Raw genomic sequence first — 22,573 nt, 5'->3', positions numbered from 1 at the left:
GAATAAGTCTGCAGTTTCCACTTGGTAATACAGTTATACCTTGATAAAATCACATAATAGATCACACCATAACTTTTAGCAATCAATTTTTTCTCTTAATAATTTGATAAATGTAGCTGTCAAGGGGGATAAAGATCACAATTTTATTTGGGATTAACTAGTTGAACTTTCAGAATTCCATTCATGAATATTGCAACTGTTACAACTGATAGGATCACAATTTTGTCCCTTGTTGATGATGTAATCATGTTGCAGGTTGCTAGTACAGCATTGTTTCTCACAAGCTAAAGAAACTGAAAGAGAAATGCGAAGAGAGCACAGCCTTTAGTAAATTGCACTTAAAAAACATCTGGAAAAATATTTTTCAAATGTGCATAAAAGTACTTGTGGCAAACTTTTCTCATTCTCACTGCCCTCTGGAAAGAACTAAAACATTCCTTCTCTTCCCCTAATCTCACAAAGAACAGGATGTAGGCCTGGATTGGTGAACAGATGATTAATTGAACTGCCTTTTCATCAATTTCAGATCTCAGGAGCCAATAACACAGTAAGAGAATCAGAATCATAGAATCACCAGGTTAGAAAAGACCTCTTGGATCATCGAGTCCAACCATTCTTATCAGCCACTAAACCATGCCCCTGAGCACCTCATCCACCTGTTGTTTAAATACCTCCACGGATGGTGACTCAACCACCTCCCTGGGCAGCTGTTCCAGTACCCAATAACCATTTCTGTGAAAAATTTTTTTCTGATGTCCAGCCTGAACCTCCCCTGGTGGAGCTTGAGGCCATTCCCTCTTGTCCTGTCCTGTCACTTGGGAGAAAAGGCCAGCACCCTCCTCTCTACAACCTCCTTTCAGGTAGTTGTAGAGAGCAATAAGGTCTCACCTCCTCTTCTCAAGGCTAAACAACCCCACCTTCCTCAGCCACTCCTCATAAGACTTGTTCTCCAGCCCCTTCACCCGCTTCATTGCTCTTCTAAGAGCTGCCAACTAAAAGAACAGAATTTCATAAGGATTCTTCAAACACCTTTAAAAAACAAATAAATAAATGTTCCGATATATTTTAGTAAAGATTTAGTGACATACCAAGCTTATTTTAGGCGAGGGCACCTCTAGTCTGGCACAGGTCCTTCAGGCTCAAAGAATTAGTGCCACTGACAGGAACGTCATCTCTAGGAGGAAGATCACTTTGGGGGACTTATGTGTCTCCTCAGCTATCCCTTTGCTATCACACTACCTAAGCACTTTAAATTCACAAGCACTACCCTTACCGATAGGACGTATATTAACACTGTTTTAAGATTTAAGAGCAGAAAGGACCATTAGATAATGGTCTAACTTCTGGCATATCAAAGCCCCTTAAATAACACTTAATTAGTTTAGCAGTGAACCTAGCAACATTGGGCTCTCCTAAAACCTGTCTTTCAGAAAGACATCCAGTCTTCTCAAGGCTCAAAGGAATGGAACAGGGATAATTTCTTCTGCTAGTTGCTGCCAGAGCTCAATCGACCTCATATTTAAGTGTTTGCACCTTGTTTCTAATTTCAATTTGCCTGACTATGCCTTCAATAACTGATTTTTCTTAGGCTTTTCTCAGCTAGATTAAGTGTAGCTCATGTCTGATATTTTCTCCCTGTGAAGCAACTCATACACTATAATCAAGTACCTATCTATCATTTTGGTCATGAATTATGTAACTCTTCACGAGCACTAAAGCGTTCAATCACCATGTAGGCAGCCAACTGCCAAAACACGATTGTCACGATCTTTGTTCTGTGGATGCACAACCCCAGAGGCACTTATAATTTTCACCGAGGCACAGGCACACAAAGCTGTACTTCCAAGCATGCCCCAAAACATGTCTGTGCAGTGAGGGGAAGCAGCTCACGCTTTTAGCTCTGTCAGGATCCATAAGGGTAAGCCATCCTCCACTTCAACTTGCAGACCTAGTGTGGAATACTCTCTCAAAGCACACTGTATAACTTGAGTGCTTTGCAAGCTTAGTACCACTTTCAAAGTAAAAAAAAACTTACCAAAGAGTACAATAAATTGATCTGCCTTCCCTGATTTTCTTAAAAAAAGAAAGAAAGAAAACTTCAAAGAAAGATTTTTGTATGACTGCTAATTTTAAATTAAGTGGAACACCTCCAAATTCTCTGTTCAGTGTCTTGAGTTCCCCAATCACATTTTTGACCGTTGGGAAGCCATTTTCAAGCAGAAGCTTTTTCACCCAAACCACATAGGCATTGCACCTGTTTTGCAGGTAGGGAAACTCAGAGGGCAACCTACCATTACCACGAGTTCAGTGAAAAACTGGGTTATTCTGATTTCCTTATGTAGTGTTCATTCTGGGAGACCATGTTCATTCTAACAGTGCAACACACAAATAACTATACAGAAAACAAAACAAAAAAATGTATCACTGCATAACTTTCAACATGATCATGAAAACAATAATGACCAAACTGTTCCTCTTCTCTCTGAAGAGCTTTTTGCCTTATAGACAAAAATATCCACAGAAGTATCCACAGAAGACAACTGTGCACACAGTGAGATGCCATGGGGTCTGCAGCTTTTGGAGTAAAGGAAATGTTAAGCCACAGATGTTATGTTCTTTGGATATAAATAATGCATCATAATAGAATTATGTTTATAAGACAATGATGAACGTATAGTTCAAACTGAAATTATCACTAACAAGTGATGCTGCTCCAAAGCAGACAAAGCATTGAGAAAAATACCTGGACTACCAACCACAATTTCTACCACAGGTACAGGCCCTTCCACTGTCCCAAAGTATCCAGGCTCAGTTCCACTCAGTCTTGAGATGTAGCATCAGTTGGAAGAAAATACATATCCAAGAAACTTGGAAACGTAATACACACAAGAACTGATCCAAAAATTTCTTCAGTTTGCTCTGAGACTCTCCATATAGACAAGTCCACAGTAAATAACTCAGAAAAATTTACTTTAGCAAATAATCTCATTTTTAAATGACAATCACCAAAATGACAGTCATCAACATGATATGACAATTCACTCACTTATTGTATTAACTTTCCATCTGTAATGACAAATTTTCAGATTTGCACATTGAAACAAGAATAATATGAATAGCTTCCATTGGAACCAAATCTCCATGACTAAAACATTAACTGCAGGATTCCTGAGCTTGCTAGAAAGCCTGTTTCTGTTCGACAACAGCTATTAAATCTATCAGTGTCCTAAATGTGATTTTTTAAAGAAAATAAGTGAATATTGTGGATAATCAACAATCACTGAATTTCTGATTTTTTTTAAACAAAACTTTAATTTCAACACAACCCTTAAGAAAATGGGTCAGAGGATACCAAGAAACAGGCATGAAGCTCTTACAGAACAACACACAATGGCATTTCAAAAATAGATTAAATGCTTTTCTATAAAAATCAGAGGTTAAATTTGGAAATTGGTATTTCACATGTAATCTTTCAAAGTCATTCCATAATTTTAGATGCACTAAAGGCCTGCTGTTCAAATCTGGTACATGTTTTTAAATTAAAGACAGAAGTATTCTCTAGATTCTTATTATTTTAAAACATATAATAGTTCTTTGTCATGTTTTTAAGGAATACAGTTCTATAGATAAATATCTCCCTGCAGCAAAAATGGGGAAGTCTGAAGACCTGATTTGTGGCATTTCCATGTACCAGTTCCTCGCACAGAACAGAAAGTGCTATTACCTATCAATTCCAGTATCATCCTTACTCATGTAGAATCTAACCTGTTCTGCCTTCCACGTTCCACAGCCTCTCCTTTAGAAACGCAGATTCGTCAAGCTCCTTCCTGCCACTGACCTCATAAAGCAGTACACTAATTGCCAAAGAAAGCTGAGCAGAAGTTAGTATCAGACCATCATATTGCAAAGGGCATTAATTTCGGATCAGAAATCCAACTGATAATCTTAAGTTCACATGAAAAACAGTCACATCCTAAAGGTAACCCACAGCTCCATTCTTGGTGGTTTGTGGTAAAGGAGTTCTGCACAGTGGATGGAGTTTGTGTTTGTCTCCTTCCCAGTGATGAAACTTATTCTATTTCTATTCTGCTCAAAGAAGCAGAGAGGCTGGCTTTCCCATTACAAAGCAATATTAGAACACAAAAGACAGACAAACATGTTTAACCAAAAAAAAATGATCTTGTATGACACTTTCACACTCCTATCATCCTAAAGGGTTCTGTGTTGTGTTGTGGATTCTCTGTGGGTGCAGCCAATAACCAATAAGTAATCAGTAACTGTGAACCAGACACGGAACAAATCTTATTTTGATAAGGGATGTTAGCCAGGGCATGGGAGTTACTCCCCTCATTCCTCTAAAAATCTTCTCTAAAGCCTTTAACTCTCAGAAGTCCAGCAGTCAGAAATGGATCGAAGAGAAGAAATAAAAACTCCTTTAATTTAACTCTGATGTGAATGCACAATTATCACCTAGGTCCTGCTTTAACCCTGTTTCTCCATGAGAGGAAAATACAGTATCACCCTTTTAGCGATAGGATTAGGCAACACACTTTTATTGTATACCAGTTCTAGGCTAGTCTGGAAGTAATTACGTGACACCCAGTTCTTGCTAGTCCTAATATGTTTATACAGTACTCTGTTTAGTGTGGGGGGGATTTCTCCTGTGTAAGAATGCATGTATAGAAAATAGGTATCATTAGTATACAACACATTGATGACAGCTTTCCTACGTTGCCAAGAGAGGCAAGTGGAATAGTTTTAACCACAGCGTGCTGCAATGAGAAATTTGTTCTAGACTATATCTGTGTAAATAAGTAATGTAAAAACTTAAAATGATTAGTTAAATTTGAACAAAAATGTTAGTAATTCTACCAGTGTTATATCTGTGTTATGTCTGTGTATCTGTCTATTGGAAGCATTTTAAGGTTTCATATTATTTTAAGTGGTATTTTTGTAGCAAAAATCCAACAATGTCTGGATTTAAGCTTCAAGTTGAATATTCATTCATTTCAGTGAGAACTACAGTGAAATATGATCAGTTTTCTGACCTATTTTGAAATTGGTATTCAGCCAACTGGCATTTTGTTTGCACATCCAGATATTATCCACCATATGCTGACATGACATGATGATTGGTTCCAAAATGAAGTGGAATACTTGGCAAATAGAAATATATGGTACAAATACTACACTGCCTCTAGTCAGAAAAGCAAGCAGTCATTCTGAGAAGACTGAGAGGTTTTAAAATAACTTGAGTGTACCCACTGCACAGAGTTGAACCAAAGCTCTTTATGTCATGTTTTTTACTGGTACAAGGGTCTCAAAAATTATGAGATCAATTCCTTACAGAGGAAGATTCAAATCTGAGACAGCAGTACTAATAGTAGTACTTCAATGGAAGATTAATTTGCATCTTGGGGAGAATTTGGCCCACACAGCTTCTTCCTCTTCTGGATTCCCCAACTCTTTCTTCTCACCATCTGTTCTTTTTTTTCCCACTGCTCTAACTTGTCTTCTTGCCCAGTGATATCTAAGTTATCTGCCTCTCCTGAGTTAAGATCATATTTCATTCAAGCTGCAGTCTAATTTTGTATCACTTCTCCTAACCTCTTGCCATTGAACTCTTATTCTTTTCCTATCTTGATGCTCTCATTAAACTTCTGCCTTCTATTCTGAACTGTAGAACTATGAAAAGAAATCACAATCTTGCTCCTAAACAGAAAGAACTACTTTTCTGTTTTTAATTCCCGTTTAGACCAATTTTTTGTTTTAAATTCCTCTAGTTGCTTCCATGCATGTATTCACTAACATAAAGCCTCAAAACATACACGTAAGTTATTGATTGATCTCTGCTGTTCTAATCTTTAATGTTAAATATTGCCTGCTTTTTTGTAATAACATCTAAGAATTTTTAAAGCAGTATATTAATTTGCCACTGTATTTCTCAAGGAATTCTATTCTTGGGAGAATATGGTGGGCAGAGGAATTTAATACAAATGCTAGAAAAAATATTGCTTTATAAAAGTTCAACTAGATTTTGAAATGAGACAACCAAATAGCATGCACTTCTGATGTTTACAGATAGAACTGCAAGTGTTGCTCATGAAACATGAATGGATTTCACGTGCTTAATGCATAACCTTCCCCCCTTGAAAAAAGAGGACTAAGCCCATTTTAAAATCATGTTCTTCTACAGAATAAATGATAATAATGTAACAGCTAGCTTTCTTATTGCAATCATTTAAGCATGCTTAGATAGAAAAGAGAAGAATTTGTTCGCAAAGGGAAGAATGATCTTACCAGCATGCAGGTATGCCAGATCAGGATTTTCAATGTCTGGGTGCAGTTCTTTCAAATGATTACGGAATTCCACAGGGATATTGGTTCCATAGTCACACTTAGGACAGTTATACATTTTTACTCCTTCATGCTTTCCTGTATGTAAGATGTGTTTACGGATATTTTCAGCACAGTTAGACCTAAAAAGTGATGAAAAAAAAAAGAAAAAAAGCAATAAGTTATATAGCAATTGATTCCCTACTAATCAAACAAATAAAAACTAGTGTTATAACAGAAAATGAGTAGTCGTTATTAATTTTTCACTCTCTGCCCAAATTAAGCAAAAGTATTGAAGTTAGGCAAACTGAAATGTATAGATGCCTTTAACATCCCCAACGGAGGTCACATGAACCTTTCCTACACAGTTCCTAGATTCCATAGGAATTTCTGTGAATTATTTCTGCAGGGATATTCCACCGATTCTCATCTCAACTTATGAGCTGATCCTAGAAAAGAGAATTGAGTTGTTCAAGTTTATACCTTCCTGAAAATACAAATTCTGATTCACATCTTAAGTACAGCTTTTGTCGAAGCAGTGGGGTTTTCATGCATAAAAGTCAGAATTTATATACAATTAGCTTTATGCATGTCAAAGAAATGTTTCCAATGATATTTCTGAAAAACAATGAATAGAAAAAGATCTCACAGTTTATTTTATACACAAAGAGATCCGTGATATGACACTATTTTTTAATTTCCAGACTTTAAAATATTGCAGTCTTATTCCAAAACTACTTTTGGAACTAGAATTTCCTACTTCTTCAAAGTGTGTGAAGAATCTCACATAAAAAAATACTCCTCCTTCATTTATTTCAATCAGAAATAACCCTTATATTTATTCTTGAATCAAAATAACAGCCTGGGTACGAATTTTTTCAGACTTTCTTAGTACTGTAGACTATTAATATTGTCAAACTAAGAATAGTAACTCAGTTTAACTGAAAAAAGTACACACTCAAGCGAATTATATGAATATGTAATACCTCACAAATATTCAAGTAAGACAACAGTAGTATTTTGAGCAACTGTCACTGCTAGAAATACCACAGTAACAGGCACCTAAAAAAAGGACCCCCGAAATAAACTGGAAGTAGCAGCTTGGAGTTCTGTTGGAATGCTTGTCTCTCCCTTGGAGATGGTCATAGTAAAACTGATATCTGCCTTACGGTGCTGCCAAAGATCACCCTCTGTCATGTCCATCTGCTATATACCAGTATAACGATCAGACTCCTGAGAATGTCAGAGAAGACACTTATGTTCACTGAAAAATGTGGGAAATATTGGTCCTCGGCATCTTTCAGTATTCAGCCCTAAAAAAAACTACAATGCTCATAAATGTTGTTAAAATGAAACATGTATTTTATTAAAAAAAAAAAAAAAAGATGGTGTACACAGCAATGAAAGCAGGAGACAATCTCGTAACCTTCTATCACAGGTTATACTTTAAAGGGCAGTGGATTAAAGCAGCGCATACAAATCTGAAATAACATATCTGTGTCCTTTTAGCTCAGCTCTCATACAATGTTAAGGAAAGATATAAAACTTTTTACTTTGAAACATTTCTGTGAAATATAAAAAGGATCTCTGGAAACCTATGAAAGAATTGAGAAGAAAACCCAGTCTGTTCCAGTCATAAAAGGACAGTTCCATCTCCTTTGATTTGTGAATTTTCTCAATCTACTTTAAACAGAGCAATCCCGAGGTGTCATTTATTTAGTCATCAGTAAAAATCTGTGACTAAACATGCCAACATGCTGATATATTCATCATGGGAAACAAAAATTTAAAAAAGTAAATTTTTCCATGTGACAAGGCCAGAAAGGCTTAATCAGAAATGAGGAAGATGAGATCACAAGGCATTACAAATGGCCTCTCATATTAGGTTGCAATGCAGCAACTGCAATCATAACATAAACCATGAAGGTAACAACTGGCAAATCCAAGCACTTTTGAAGCCAAGTAATACCTTTATATATGATGTGACAAAAATGCGCTGCAAATAATATTTTTTTTTCATTTATCCAGTGTCCTTTTACTGTCTGTTTTATTAGAAGTCTTCTCCCGAGTACTCTACAAGTATGTTATTGTACGTCTGACACCAAAAAACCTCCACCAAAACTGTATGTATGCATGTACTTACATCACTTCATCTCATATGACTAAACATAGAGGTCTGTGATTTGAAACAGCACTGTATTTTCATTAAACTTATGCCATGATAAACATCTAACTAAAATATTATAGTGCTGCAACAGTGATGATAAGTTCAGCATTCAACAGGCTTTGTGTTATAAAATTCCCTTACAGGAGTTTATGAACTTTGAGATACCGATTCCCTTTGTTCTGAAATTCAGTAACATTGAGCCCAGCACAAAAGAAACTGAATAAAGTCTTTGTGTTTTTGAGTTCCACTCTGAATTACAGCTACAAATAAACAAATGCAGCTTTTAAGAGGCCGGCCTGTATTCCAGTAATGCTAAACAAGAGGTTTCTAAGTTAAGTTACTATTATCATTCCTTAATGAACACATGCTTTTGTCCTTATGATGCATTTTCCATTTTGAAAAACAGATGTATATAGTTCTGGTAATTTTTCCATGCTCTTCAATAACAGGAAGGGAATTCATAAGAGAGGCACTGTTAATCTAAACCTATAGACCGGCTTTGTATTCAATGCTGATGCATAGAAGCACAACAAATACATTTACTTTTATTTTATTTCACATCTTGCAGCAAGTCTTCTTATCAGACATGAAGAAAGGTTTGAGACTCAATGCAAATCCCACAACAATTCTATTAAAGGGAAGTAGAAGGCCCCTGTAGTTTTCAGTATCCTGTCAGGGTGAGAGATGGCAAAAGTGCAGATGGAACATGTTCTTTAAGGCATATTGCAGATGAACAGGAAATGTGAAGAGCTGAAAATCTCAGCCCATACTTCCCATGCAGCAAGTCCGTATGACTTCATCAAAGACTAATGTATTGGAAAGGTCATAGGCCTGCTTTCAACTGCACATGTCCAGGTGAGCTTCCACGTTCCTGTAAAGGACGATGCTGTGAAATAAGGGAGACGGACGGCAAGTTTCTCCTGAGAAATGCAGCTACTGTTTAAGATGAAGGAAAACATCTTTTGGATGAAGATATAAAAGGGCTTTTATGTCCAACATTCACTGCACAGCGATGTGTTTACATTGCTTTTCTAACTGCACATTTCATGTTGCCATTAGTAGTCCATTCCTATCAACCAGTTTCCTGCATTGCTTTTGCTCCATATTCAAATATCATGAACTGAAAATGACTTGTTAGTTGTAAAAATATACTTAAATTACAGACTAATGCAATGGCCGAGGCTGGAAGGGACCTTTGGAGGTCCCTTTTCTATTCAAAGGACGAGAACAAAACAGTTTATTCAAGTTTTCAGTGGTGACTGCACTTGCACGGGCATCATCCGCAGACTGGCAAAGAAACCTAATGCCACATGGTATAGTTCTCTGTGCCCTTGTCTGCTCCATAGCAGCACTGCTTCGCTTCGCTGGGAGAGTGGAATAAAGTAGAAGGTTAGGAGTAGAATAAAATGCTCAAACATTTTGTTAGCGTAATAAGCTGTTACCTTTGTTTATTTTGTCACCCCTCTCCCATTGCCTCTCTCCTGTCCTTATATATATGAGTTCTGTTATCAAAAAACAGGGCATTGTGCTAAGAGCAAGAAATAGAGTAGCTGGTGTACAGAACAGTGAGAAAACACACATTCCTAGTGCACAGGATACAAGTTCTCACAACTGCTTTCCTCCCTAAGCCACAAAGTACTACTGTTCCTCTGGCACCTAAAAGCAGTATAATTCTGCCCCTATGAAAACATTTTCTCGGTTGCAAGCTATAGCGTCACTGACCAGATTCCTCAGCAAAACTAGGGCTACTCCATTGAAAATAGCAGCAATTGTTCAGGCTTCTGGGATGGCAGAGCACAGATGTGTACTTTGCAGGAGGCAGAGGCGGAAGTTCAAAGTTAGCAGCAGGGAAACATGGGAGGAATAATGAGCCTTAGAGGAAGCTTGTGCCAAAATGGTCAACCTGAAGGTCCCCACAGTAAATGGTGGCTATCATCATTATTCCCCCATCATCTCTACCTTTTCTCCTGTCTTGCAGGGCTCAGCCAGCCAGCCAGTTCCACCAGTGAGCAGTTAAAGCTGTGAGAAGGTAGAACTTTAGGCAACCTCTGCCCATACAGGGTGTGTCAGCCCTGGCCTCATGGATGGATGCAGGGAGTCACGCTCTGCCCTCTTCCCAGTCAACAGCACTGGTTTAAGCAGCCCGTGTAAACAGCTGAATTCAGTAGCTATCTGCTGAGCCATCGCTGCCCCGAACCAGAGCTAGTTGCTGTCCTCATCATCTACATGGCATTTTTGGACAAAACCCATGAAGTAAGAGAAATTCATAAAACATGGTCTTTTAATTCTAAATTTGCCCATGCAGAATAGGAATGTCTCTGTATTTTCTAACAGTTTTGTACACACAAATACATCAGCATTGTATTCAACAGCTAAAAGAAATATAGCAGGAGACAACCTATTTTTATTAAGATGTTTTACTAATAGGGAACCAAAATTAGAACACACTTCCATTATGCAGTGCCTGACATTTCCAGAAAGATGCTTACTGCAAGACATGGAAATGGAAGGTTTTGGAGGTGCAAATGAGGCAAAGTGTTAATCATCCAGCTCACTAAGTTTTAAAAAATTTAGCAGATTTTTCCTAAACTGTTTTCAGTTGTAAACATTGCTTTAAACTTTGAGTACTGGAGCATATTCCACACCAGTGCTCAGCACCCTCCAGTTCCAGCCAGAAGTTCTGGGACCTCCTAGATACTCATTAAAGCATCAAGAGCTCCAGTTTGCTCATTTATACACAGCAACCTTCAATAGCTTTTATTCAGTGTTACTGCTTCCCCAAATACAGTCCTTAGAGCCTGCCTTTATTTCTTAATTGAATTAAACTATATGAAAACTAGCATTCAGTAGGGTGATAGTAAACAACCTAATAGGCAATATTTTCTTGACAGGAAAGAAACAAATATCTCAGTCTGTGGCAATTACATTATACAAACAGGCTTATTCAATCAAAATCTTCACAATGACACTCACTCTGCCCAATTTCTACTAAGCAAAAACCCAGACAAAAAAATCCAACCAAAAACTCTTCCCAGCATACTCAAGATTTACCTACATTTCTGTTTTTTAAATAAAGAAAACCTAATTGCCAGTTAACTCAAACTAGCTACAACATCATACACAATTTGCATACACCACTAACACTCAGTTCAGACCACAAGCTTAGAACTTAAAAATACCAGATTATCTCTTCAGTACTACAGGTCAATACAGTATTGCACAAAAAAAAAATGATAAAAAATAAAAAAAAAAACATGGTGAAAAATAAATTATAAAATATGTTGAAATTAACACTATAAAACTGCAATCATTATTACGCAGTAATATACAAACACAAGAAATTTGCTACGGGCATGAACCTGGGTGACTTTTTCCTTGCTCTTTTCCTTTAAAAGGAAAAAAAATCTACCTTTTATTTGTGTCTTAAATGACTGCAGGAACAATCACATCAATACAAGTGTTAGGACTCTGCAACTAATCTCAATCATCAAGTAACTTATGGCATTATTGCCAGAATTAGCACCATACAGATGCCTGGGAGGTCAGGAGGTCAGCTAAAACGTACCCAGTGCCAGCTTAGTTCTGCCTATGTCACTGCTGGCAAGCATCTCTAATGCTGTTCATAGAGACGTCTGGTGGACAGTGGCAATGAACTACTGGGGGACAGCAATGTCTTTACCACTATAACTGTTCCTGCAGGGAAGAGTTACCCATAGCTGATGCTTTTCAATCATACCAAGCTAAAATGACTGAAATATATATCCACAGTGCCATAAAAATGCATGCTCTGCAATCTGGTGGCCACATATATTGCTACGTTTTACATGTACTGCCATGTACTGCATGTCTTGCCACTCAGAAAACACGAAATAGCCCATAAAGGAGAGTGCACTATATTTATATGTTTTAATGAGATTTTACGATACAGTCAGTTTCACAAAGAAAATAATAAAAATGTATTTGGGATTTATTCTGACAGTATTATAGTAACACCCAGGGATAATAATCGTAATGTTTTCTGCTTTTCTACATTTATAGCTTTGCATTTTTTTCTGTAATGATCTATTTGTTATGACATACAGTATGTGTGACAGATGTCCAATGCTGGCTGCTAAAAAGTAGTAGAGCCCTGTAGGGAAGCAGCAAAACTTGCGCGTCAGCACTGAAAATGATGGAAGATTGATAATTACCACTTGTGTCTATGCTCCATTCAGCAGACTAGCATGTCCAAACTGTAATCTGGCCACAGATCTACTGTTATGTTTACACTGTATTGGAATAAAAATTTCCGAATTTCAAATAATTGAGCATTACAAACGTGTGATACAAGGAGTTGATCATGAAAGTCAAAAATGTATGCTTTTAAAGGCAAATTTGGGGTAAATGGAGATTCTGAAGGGAAATAAGTGATGTACTCTAATCTCGTTTACCTTTGAGGAATCTGTAAAGCCAGTTACAACCCTGCACAGTGAACACAACCAAAGTATGAAACCAGTGCTGGCATCTAGACCTACTCAAGAATTTTCATTCAGAATAGTCAGTATATTTTTCTTAAAAAAAAACAAACCAAACCAAAACAACTTAGATCACACAACACACTTAATAACATAAAAAAACCCTGATTTTTTTGCAGGAAAAAATATCTCTGATTCCAAGGAAACAATAATGCCTTAAATGCATCCAGCATTTCTGCTTTATACAAGAAGAGGAAGAAATAAAGAGGAAGCTTTCAGACAGAGACCTGCAAATTACATCCAAACTACTAGACTAGGAGGAGCAGGCGGAAAGTGTGCAGAAAGGCAGGGAGATGTGCCTCAGCTCTCGACCCGTGCTATGGTCCCCACCATGGCCAGTGGTGTGGTGTGCAGCCAGGCTGCTCCACTCCCCAGTCTGCCAAGTAGCAATTTGGAGAGAGTCACAGTGCATCTTTCGACTGACTAGGGAGAAAGAAAAGGCAAACCCACAACTCTCACATTCTCTTACAGGACTGATTTGCTACTGAACTGGCCACAGCATTTAATAGGACCCCTGGCTTCTGCGTCGCTGCAAGCAGAGTGGGCTCTGTAATGGCCTGGCCCAAGGGCCCTCTGGATCCACCTGCCTGTAGGACATGAGAGATGCAAGTCTGCTGTGCACAGTGCGCTGCTGCACCATGTCAGCTAAGGTTTAAGTGGCAGAAATAGCAGGTGGAGTTAATCCATTTAATAGTAACTGAGAATAATCACTCCATTGTTCACGGGCTTCTTCTCTCCCCCTGTTTTTTCTTATCGGAGCAGATGGCATAAAAGTGAAGTTGGTCTGAGACAAAGCATCTCTGCAGTGGTGTAAGGATGGAGACCAGGCTTTAAGTAACATACACCCTGATTTAGCAAGGCAGTTATGCACTTGTACACCTTAAGTACAAGCAGCCCCATTGACTCCAAACGAATGACTCACAAGCTTAAATTTATGTACATGATCAAATACCTTGCTGAAATGAGGCCATGGAAAGCATCCATTTTTTAAAAAAGCTAGGATGAATTTAATTGAAGACACACTTTTCCTTTCAACATCAATTTTTTTCCCCTATTGTACTTCTTTTAATGACCACATAAAGTAACTGAACAGTTCTGTAGAGTCTGTTTGTATATCCTCAGGAACTCATAAAGTATTTTCACAAATATAAAAGTGCATATGGAGCCTAAGAAAGGGTGTGGAGTCTATAGGCTGCGTAAGACGAAACTGGACTCCTAATGTTGCTAGAGTCAGAAATTATAGCAACAGACCCTAAAGGCTGCCTGTCAATCTCAGATGCAGATGGCGCTTCTTCCAACTGGCCTTTGTGTCAGTTCCTTCAGCCATTTTAGTGACAACACAGCTCCCTAGAGGGTAGATCCTGTTGCTTTGCAGCCTGGATTCACACCCAGGGCACTATGGTCTGCATGATCTCTGCTCAAAGTAGGTTTTTTTCAATGCTAATGCATTTGCTCTTCTTGCCCTATCCCAGCCCCAACCTCCATGCAAAAAGAGATGGTAATTTTCTTCCTCACTTCAGATGTTCAATTTATCAATGGAATAAACATTAATTGTCTGAAAGATCCACTTTTGTTATGCATGCCAGAAATATATATATAAAATCCCTGCTAAAAATAGGCAGACGACACTGTAATTGGCAGCATGATTAACAATGATAACACTGCAGTTGTACAGAGCAGTTTTACAAGTTAGGCCTGTTCAATGCAATCTGTACACATGCAACTGCACGTTAGGTCTCACACCTTTGCACAACACATGCAAGTAGGTAACAGAATGGAGTAACACCGTGAAAAGCTGTGACATTGAAAGTTATTTAGGGATTAGTGGACCAGCGGTTTAATGTGAGCCTCCAGTATGATGCTTTGAGCAGAAAGATCCCATGTCATCCTTAGATGTATAAGCAAAGAAGTAGCAAGCACAAGTAAGGCTGAAATGTTCTTTTTATGACACTGGAGAAACTAATTCTTGAATATCTACTTCTCATATTACTGCCTACAGTTTTAAAAGGAAACAATCAGCCAAAAAGTCATTATAAATAGAAATATAAGTTAAGGGGAGGAAAAAAAGCCCAAACATTTAAATTTAAAAAACTCTGTTTTGCTTATTACATTTGAGCTTGTGGCATGAGTAACTTAACAGGCAATAAATGGGGGATTAAGGGACTCCTTAAGTTAGAGAAAACCTGCAACAGAATTAAAAACAATGACTACACGTTACAGTCAAATTCAAATGAGAAATAAAGCACATTTTCTTCAGCACTTACAGCAATTAACCTTTCACATAAGAGGATTGGGTTCTCCAACTTTGGATGTTTTTAGATCAAACCTGAATGTTGTTGTAGGCGATAAAATTTAGTCAAACTCAAGAGTCTCAGCACTGAGCAAACTGGAAAAAAAAAATGTGCAGTTTGTTTTATGTAGAAGGTCAGACCAGCTGAGCTTAAGGCTTTCTCTGGGCTCAAAGTCTACAAAAAGTACAGTTTAAGTCTGAAAAATGTCATTGTGAGGTCAGACATTTATTGTGTTTCCATGATGTCATGGAAATTTGTTCAGTCTGCAAATTAAAATATATTCTTCCTGGCTGTCAATACCACAAAACCATGCTAGGCTCTGAAAGTCAAATTTGGTTCTTTAGTTGGAGGTATGATTGATTATCTGATCTAAAATCTGTCTTGAAAGTATATATTGGAGAAACATCATTCTCTTCAGATTATGTCCTCATAATGCCATTGTCTGCACAAATATAAGTAAATGCAGCATTTGGCTCTGTATTTTGAGCTTACTTCACAGTCATCATTCACCCCAGGAAAACTGATTTTAAGAGCAGGAAGCAAGCAAAACTTAATTTTTGTTCCTTCAAGAGTACATTTGCCTACAAGGACACTCTGCTGCTCAGTAAGACATTGCAGTTTTCATGTAGCTAGGTTTTCACAGTAGACGTATACATCAAGCTCAATACTTCACCAAGAGATACCGAAACGGAATACTGTTGATTGAAAGCACTGAACTACTTATCTGACTTACATAGCATACCTAGTGCATATATGCAGAGTAAGTTGTATAAGATAAATTTCTACCACTTCTACTTCAGATTATTTCAAGTCCCGGATAAGCCGTCTCGTAAAAGTATTAGCTTAAAACTTGACCACCCAGAACAGATAATTTATTACTGTTCTTTCAGCTATACACAACTACATCTAAATATTACACACAGTAGTTAACCAGAGGAATGAGAAACCAGGGCAACACTGAAAATCTATTGATTGAGAAGAATAGGAACTGGCTGAATGGTATTGCTTCAAAAAGCTGATCTACTACCAAGAATCAAAAAAATCTAGACACCAGGGAAAAGCTTTCTGAATGCCAATAAAATTCTGTCACATGGCGGAATTTTATAGACCAATGCCAAATAAATTATCCTATGATCATGTATGCAAAGATTCTGACTTAAAGGAAAAAAAAACCACAAAAATAAACTCACCATATTAAATGAAAATAAACTTATTTCATTTAGTACAGAAGATATTATGGACTTGCCTTTTTTATCACAGAGGATTAACATGAAAAGAGGCAAAAAATGGTAAAATACAAAACTTGTTCTTTGGCTTCATCTTTCATGTTCCTGTATCATGCTACAGCAGAAACTAATGAACTTGCTCATCTCCAAAAGCCCTTTCACATGCTTGTTCCTCCACCCTTAACTCTGATCCTTGCGAATCTTCCCCTCACATGTGCATCAATTTTACTGCCATAGTATGTGCACTTCTATTAGTTGTGTTCTGATGATTTCTACTGAGAGATACTTAAAGCTTATACAAGTCAAAAACTATTTTATCACTTCTGAAGAAAACTAAAAGGGCAGAGTCACTGAATGATAATAGAGACCACTGAATTTATTTAATAATCCATGTCCATTTCACAAAAATGGCCTGTGTAATCCTTTTAAAAATAATAACCTGTTCATTTCAGACCTTGCACAATGCTTCTCTTTGTCCCTTGTAAGTCTCTCAAATGTCTTATTTTAAAGGAATATATAGTACTCCCGGAAGACATTTTCCCATTTCTATTCTCTTCAACTCCTGTGAGCCCTTGTTCTGTGTGATAAGGCAATCTCCTTCGGGATCTGAGCTGTGTAGTTTCGCACCACGAGTGACAAGGACTCGACTTGAATAACTGCTGTGCGCAGGTTGTAATTATGTCAGCTGGAGTGTTGAACAAGGGGACTGATTAATGTGAGCCCCAGCCCAGGCACAGTCCCTATCAAAACCTTCGTGCAGGCCAGCAGTGGGGATGGGTTAAAGCAGAAAGACAAAACATGCTGTATCGTCCATGATAGATGAATTGCTCCAACAGTCTTCAGGCAGATGTTCCAGGACAGTATAATATACAATTACTCTGCCTTATCACCTTCCCAGGGACAATAAAGCTTCCTCCTTCTATAGCTCATGTGAGTGAAGGCAAAATTAGTTTTACTTTTACAACACTGACTCACTTATCATGTTGCCTTGATTGTGCTTTTACAGCTAAAGAAAACATATATTCCACTCTTAAACTAAAAAAAAAAAAAAACCCCACCAAAAAAATCCTACACTCCTCACCTTTTACATAAAACCAAATAATTCCTTTGAATCTATTTTGCGTCATAGTAATACAGTCCTTAAAGGGCTAATCCAGTTCATTATTCTAGGGAACACAACTAACTTTAGAGCAACTGGACCTATTCACAGGCTTAATGTTACATGTACGTATACAAAGGTACATTACTGAATAAAGTCAGAACGCACAGATAATAAAAAATACATAGGTTTTCTACAAAAGATGCCTATGTGAATAACATGCCCTTAGTAACTATTTTAATTAAATACTCATTCTGAAAACACCACAGTACTCTTATAAAACAATTCTTTGAGAAGTCATTAATCCACATATCTCTAGAAGGGCCATGAGTTTACTATGTGACTATTATAAATAATACAAGTATTTTCCAAAAAGTAAACATAAAGTAAGTAAAAAATAGTAATTTAGGAAGAAAACATATATATATATATATGTATTTGTTTACTTTTTATTATCAGATGTACAGATTTTTTTTGCTGCTAGAGTGAAAACAGTCTGTATGTTCTAGGGGTATTCCTAAGAGTTTAAAGAACAGTAGAAGAACATAGCTCATGATATCCTGGTATCTTTTCTTTCTAAATACTGGATGGATATAGATCAAGAAGCTGTGCTTTAATGAAAAGAGTCTAAATAGTTCCACCTGCATTCCAAGACGCATTGCTACTCTTTCTTCAGCTTTATAACAGTGACATGATCTCCATAAAACAGAACCAGAAAAAAAAGGCACCCGAAGATGCATTTAGAGGCATGTATTTGAAGGTCAGGTTTAAAACCAAAACCAGACTGAGACAGCAAAGGCTGATTCTTATGACACTTAAGACTGCACATGTATTTGAAAAATTCTGTTTATTATGCATTTAGTTCTCATGAAAATTTACCGGATTACCGGTCCTAGAAATGAGAGATGAGATATTCTAAGGAGTCTACAGGAATTAGGCACTGACATTGCACTTCAGCTGAATGTGGGCTCCTGGCTGTTCAAGCTTCTCTGAGGGAAACACAGTCTCACGTTTATGATGCAAACACTGGCTCCAGGAGAGCTGGTATGTTCCCACAGCACAGCATTTTGACTTTAGAGAATAGTATAACAGAATGATGTTACATTACTCACTGCATAGAGGAACAGCAGAAAAATCAGTCTTGGCCTCAGAAAAATTACAATCCAAGCACTGAAATTTATATGATGATCAGAAAAGAGGTAAAAAGAGTAGTGAGAGTTTTGGAAGACAGAGCATCAGTAAAACAGGGTAGAATTAAGCTTCTGTCACATTTAGGTGCGCTGTTGGGCATGGCATTACTAGAAGGCAACCTAGTCTGCTTGCCATACTCATGAATTCCCAATACAATTAATAGAGATAAGAAAGAACTAATGTAGGTCTCAATGTTTGCTTAGATTAGATGTCTGCTTGTTCTCAAGTGTAGGTAGTCAGTATGAGAGTGATATCAGGGGCTCCCATCTGCTCATGAAAAGGAAACACTAGTGTCCTTAATTTTCTAGAAATTAAGGCACTATTCTGGGTAATAGAACTGGGGTTTGGCCTGTCCTTATGTTGAGGAGGGCTGAATCCAGTTCTCCTGAGTTCCAGGAAAATGTATTAGCTGGCATGAAATAACCTGCACATAGCCTTTGTCTTGAAACTCTGTTAAGGGACAGTGAGAAAACGCCAGGAGCCAAAAGCAGATCGAATCCCTGTTTTCAGAATTGTTCTGGATTCAGTTATGTTCCTCACATAACTTTCCTACAAAATCTGAACACAAGCCCCTGCTCCGTGCCCTCTCAGCTGAGAATCCTAAACAATAACTAGAATCAGGCTGCAGAAACCCCCATCGTTATTAACTAAATGCATCCTGGCCTCTAACACATACCTAAAAATAAAGGAATAGAAATCTGTTCATCCTAAAAGGTGTCCCAAAAGTCTTGAGGCAGAGACAACTATCTCCTCAGGACAAGGACTTCTGAGCATGCCTCAGTAATTTCACTTATTTGTGCAAGAGCTTGCAAACTCAGTAGAGAGGGCAGTAAGAAACAGAATCTCCTGAAGGTGTAGCTGCTTTTGGATTTAGATGTTTTTTATAGTATGATCGTCTCTACAAAGGCTGATCGAGTGGAAATTGGAAGTATCGGGGTCATTGATCCCACAATCCCACTTTTTTACTGTTAAGGATACAAAGTCTTGTGAAAGGTGTTCCCAATTCCCTGAGTTTCCACTTCTCTCTTAAGAAGCAAGTACTTTGAAACAGGCAGAGAACTGTCGCTTCACGGAAGACATGGAGTGATGCGATTAACATTAATGGGACCAGGACTTTATCCACGGTCTTTATTTTGTTTTATAGTATCGACCCCAAGACGGTATGTACTATCCAGCCAGTAAGAGCTGACTCCCAACTGAGCTATGGAGCAGAAATGCTTAGATGGAGAGGGGCTTAGTTATAAGCCTTTCTGTTACAGTACTCCTGCCATGCTACTGGTGAACTGAAACTAAAAATGGGCACTTCAAAGCAGGAAAAGAAAATGAAGGTTCTCCCAATATTACGTTGTACTGTTCTGAGGGCAAAGAGATCTAAACATAAAGGAGGAAACAGATGACAGTGGACAAGAACTCAGCTAGAACAAAACTAATGCTGTATTTGCCTTTCAGAATTATTCTCTAGGTTGCAGAAATTTATCTAGTGCAAAATTTCTGCAATCTAGAGCTAGCGTCCCCCAGTGCTATATACTCGTCTCTCACCCCTTCCACCACCACTATCTCACCCCTTCCACCACCACTAGGCAACACAGAGCAGTTTTCAAAAGCTGTTGATGCTGCTGGATTTATTTAAACAGAATGGATGGTAGCCACCTGCTTTGCCTTCGCAAGGGCTGAGACTTGGATCTTCTCTGGTCTTGACAAAGACTTGAACAAATCTGGTACAAATTCCTTTATCTTTGAAACCTTTCTTTTATTTGAAAGTATCTTTATTGCTCCTCAATATGGCTACATTTTAGCATCCAAAAAAAAATCAATCAGCTAAATACCATATGAGATGACTGGGCTATAATTTATTAGTGCTGATCAAAATCTTAAAAGGCTGAGTAATTAAAATTCAAATTAAAATGTGATGAAAGTCACATTTAGTCACCTAAATGAAGAGGCCGAATTCCAAATAGGCACAGAGCCACTGGATCCCATGAGAGATGACAATTTGCGGATGCTCAGTATCATTAAAAACACGTAAAAAGAACTGAGTATTTGTTCAAACATTTCTTCTTTTTCTCATGTAAATATATATATATAGACTTATGCATTATGTCACAGTGTGTCATTAAATGACCTAAAGAAAACATCAGAAATGGCAAAGAAAGCACTGGTGGAATAATCTCTCCAGAATGGGTAGGTTCTTCCTTTTCACTGACTGAATAAGAAATGTCAATGCTTTTAATCTCAGAGGTACAAATGTCTTCCAAATACTTTCTTTTCTGAATAATAATAAAAAAAAAATAATAAAAAAAAAAGCTGTGTGTGTTTTTCTTATCCTTAAAAATACCTTGTAAGACTTAACTTTTAAAATTACCTGTCCAGACAACTTGCAACAAACAGTTAATTTGGGACCCAAAACCTCGATACATGAGCACTATACCAACGAAAACATCATTTCCCATGGATTCTTGCCCTGTTCACTAAATCTCCCAATGCAGTAACAGCAGGTCCCCAACATGTCCTTCAAGATACTCCCATCAGCCAAGAAAAAACAGCTACGCTGACTGGAGAGGCTGGAACAATACACTGACCGATTCTAAGACAGAAGAATGCAAGAGAGACGAATTTTACCTGACTGTTCCTTACTGATTTTCTTTTTTTTTTTTGGTTCCTTTAAGGAAACGTGTAGGAACTTTACTTATCAAGGCACCTAGTAAAGAGAGTCAGTTTTGACTGAAACTGGCCAACAGCTTAAAATGTTATTAAAGAAGCTGACAGAAGACGGATGTATGGGCTGGTGCAAGTCTCAGAACAATGTAGAGAAATCAGGCTACAAAAATCAATCCTCATCAACCCATTTATAAAAATTGCCTTTTTTGAACTAAAAACAAATCGCTTTCCTGAAAAGAAAACAAATAACTAATGGCTTTTTATTTGCTAAAATATCCATAGTAGCTTTCTCCAAAATTTGCTAATGGAAACGGTTTCATTATTTTACCAAAAACTTATAACAGAGTATGTATGAAATACCATATTTTTTTAATAAAAAATCATCATAACATAAGAATACATTTTGACAGTCACAATACCTTCTACAACTTCAAAAATATTTTAAGTATTGTTTGCCCTGTTGACTGTGCATGTAAAATTTCAACAGAAATGTTTTGAGAGAGCTCAGTATAGGAAGATGTTCTACATGGGATTTCTAGCGGAATGAATTATGTCCTCAACTAAAGCTTTAGAGAGAATGCATAATTATCTCAAAAAAATATGGAAGGAGAGTGCACGGAAGTTACAAATATAAATGCTGTATTTTAAGGGGTACCCATAATAGCACAATGAACTAGTAGGATGTCATGGTGAGCTGGGAATTTTGCCTAAGTGGAAGGAAAAACAAACCAGAATAGGACTGGAGTTCAGCTGGCCTGAGGTACAGAGGAACCTGCAGCTGTGCTACCAACCCTCGGAGCTTCATGGAGATCTGGGCTTCTTTGGGAGTCAAAAGCAACTTTGCAACCTTCTCTTTACTTCAGGAAGTATAATCAATTTGCTCTCAGGCTATGAGCAGCAGTAGCTATTTCCTATCCCTCTCAGTTCCCACTGCCTCCTTACATCAGTTCATTTACAGAAGGAGGTGGGGAAATATTAAGGAGCATCTGCAGTCCAGTCCCCTGGCCCACTGCACCAGCTTGATTCTCCTGGCACACTAAGCTCCAGCCTGTATAGCCTATAAGGGAAGATAAGGAATGCCATATAGACCT

The 22,573-nt window shown here is 37.7% G+C and overlaps 1 protein-coding gene across 1 annotated transcript in view; it reads right to left on the bottom strand.

The window, feature by feature from the left end:
• Positions 1–22,573, bottom strand: part of ZNF407 (zinc finger protein 407) — a 344,964-nt gene that overhangs the window by 93,591 nt on the left and 228,800 nt on the right. Inside the window, exon 8 of the mRNA XM_054059750.1 lies at positions 6,301–6,479. Within this exon, the coding sequence (XP_053915725.1) occupies positions 6,301–6,479 (179 nt within the window). The remainder of the gene's footprint in view (positions 1–6,300; positions 6,480–22,573) is intronic.

Source organism: Cuculus canorus, chromosome 2 (genome assembly GCF_017976375.1).
Source record: "Cuculus canorus isolate bCucCan1 chromosome 2, bCucCan1.pri, whole genome shotgun sequence".
NCBI classification, from domain to species: domain Eukaryota; kingdom Metazoa; phylum Chordata; class Aves; order Cuculiformes; family Cuculidae; genus Cuculus; species Cuculus canorus.
This window is presented reverse-complemented; position numbering and strand designations above follow the sequence as displayed.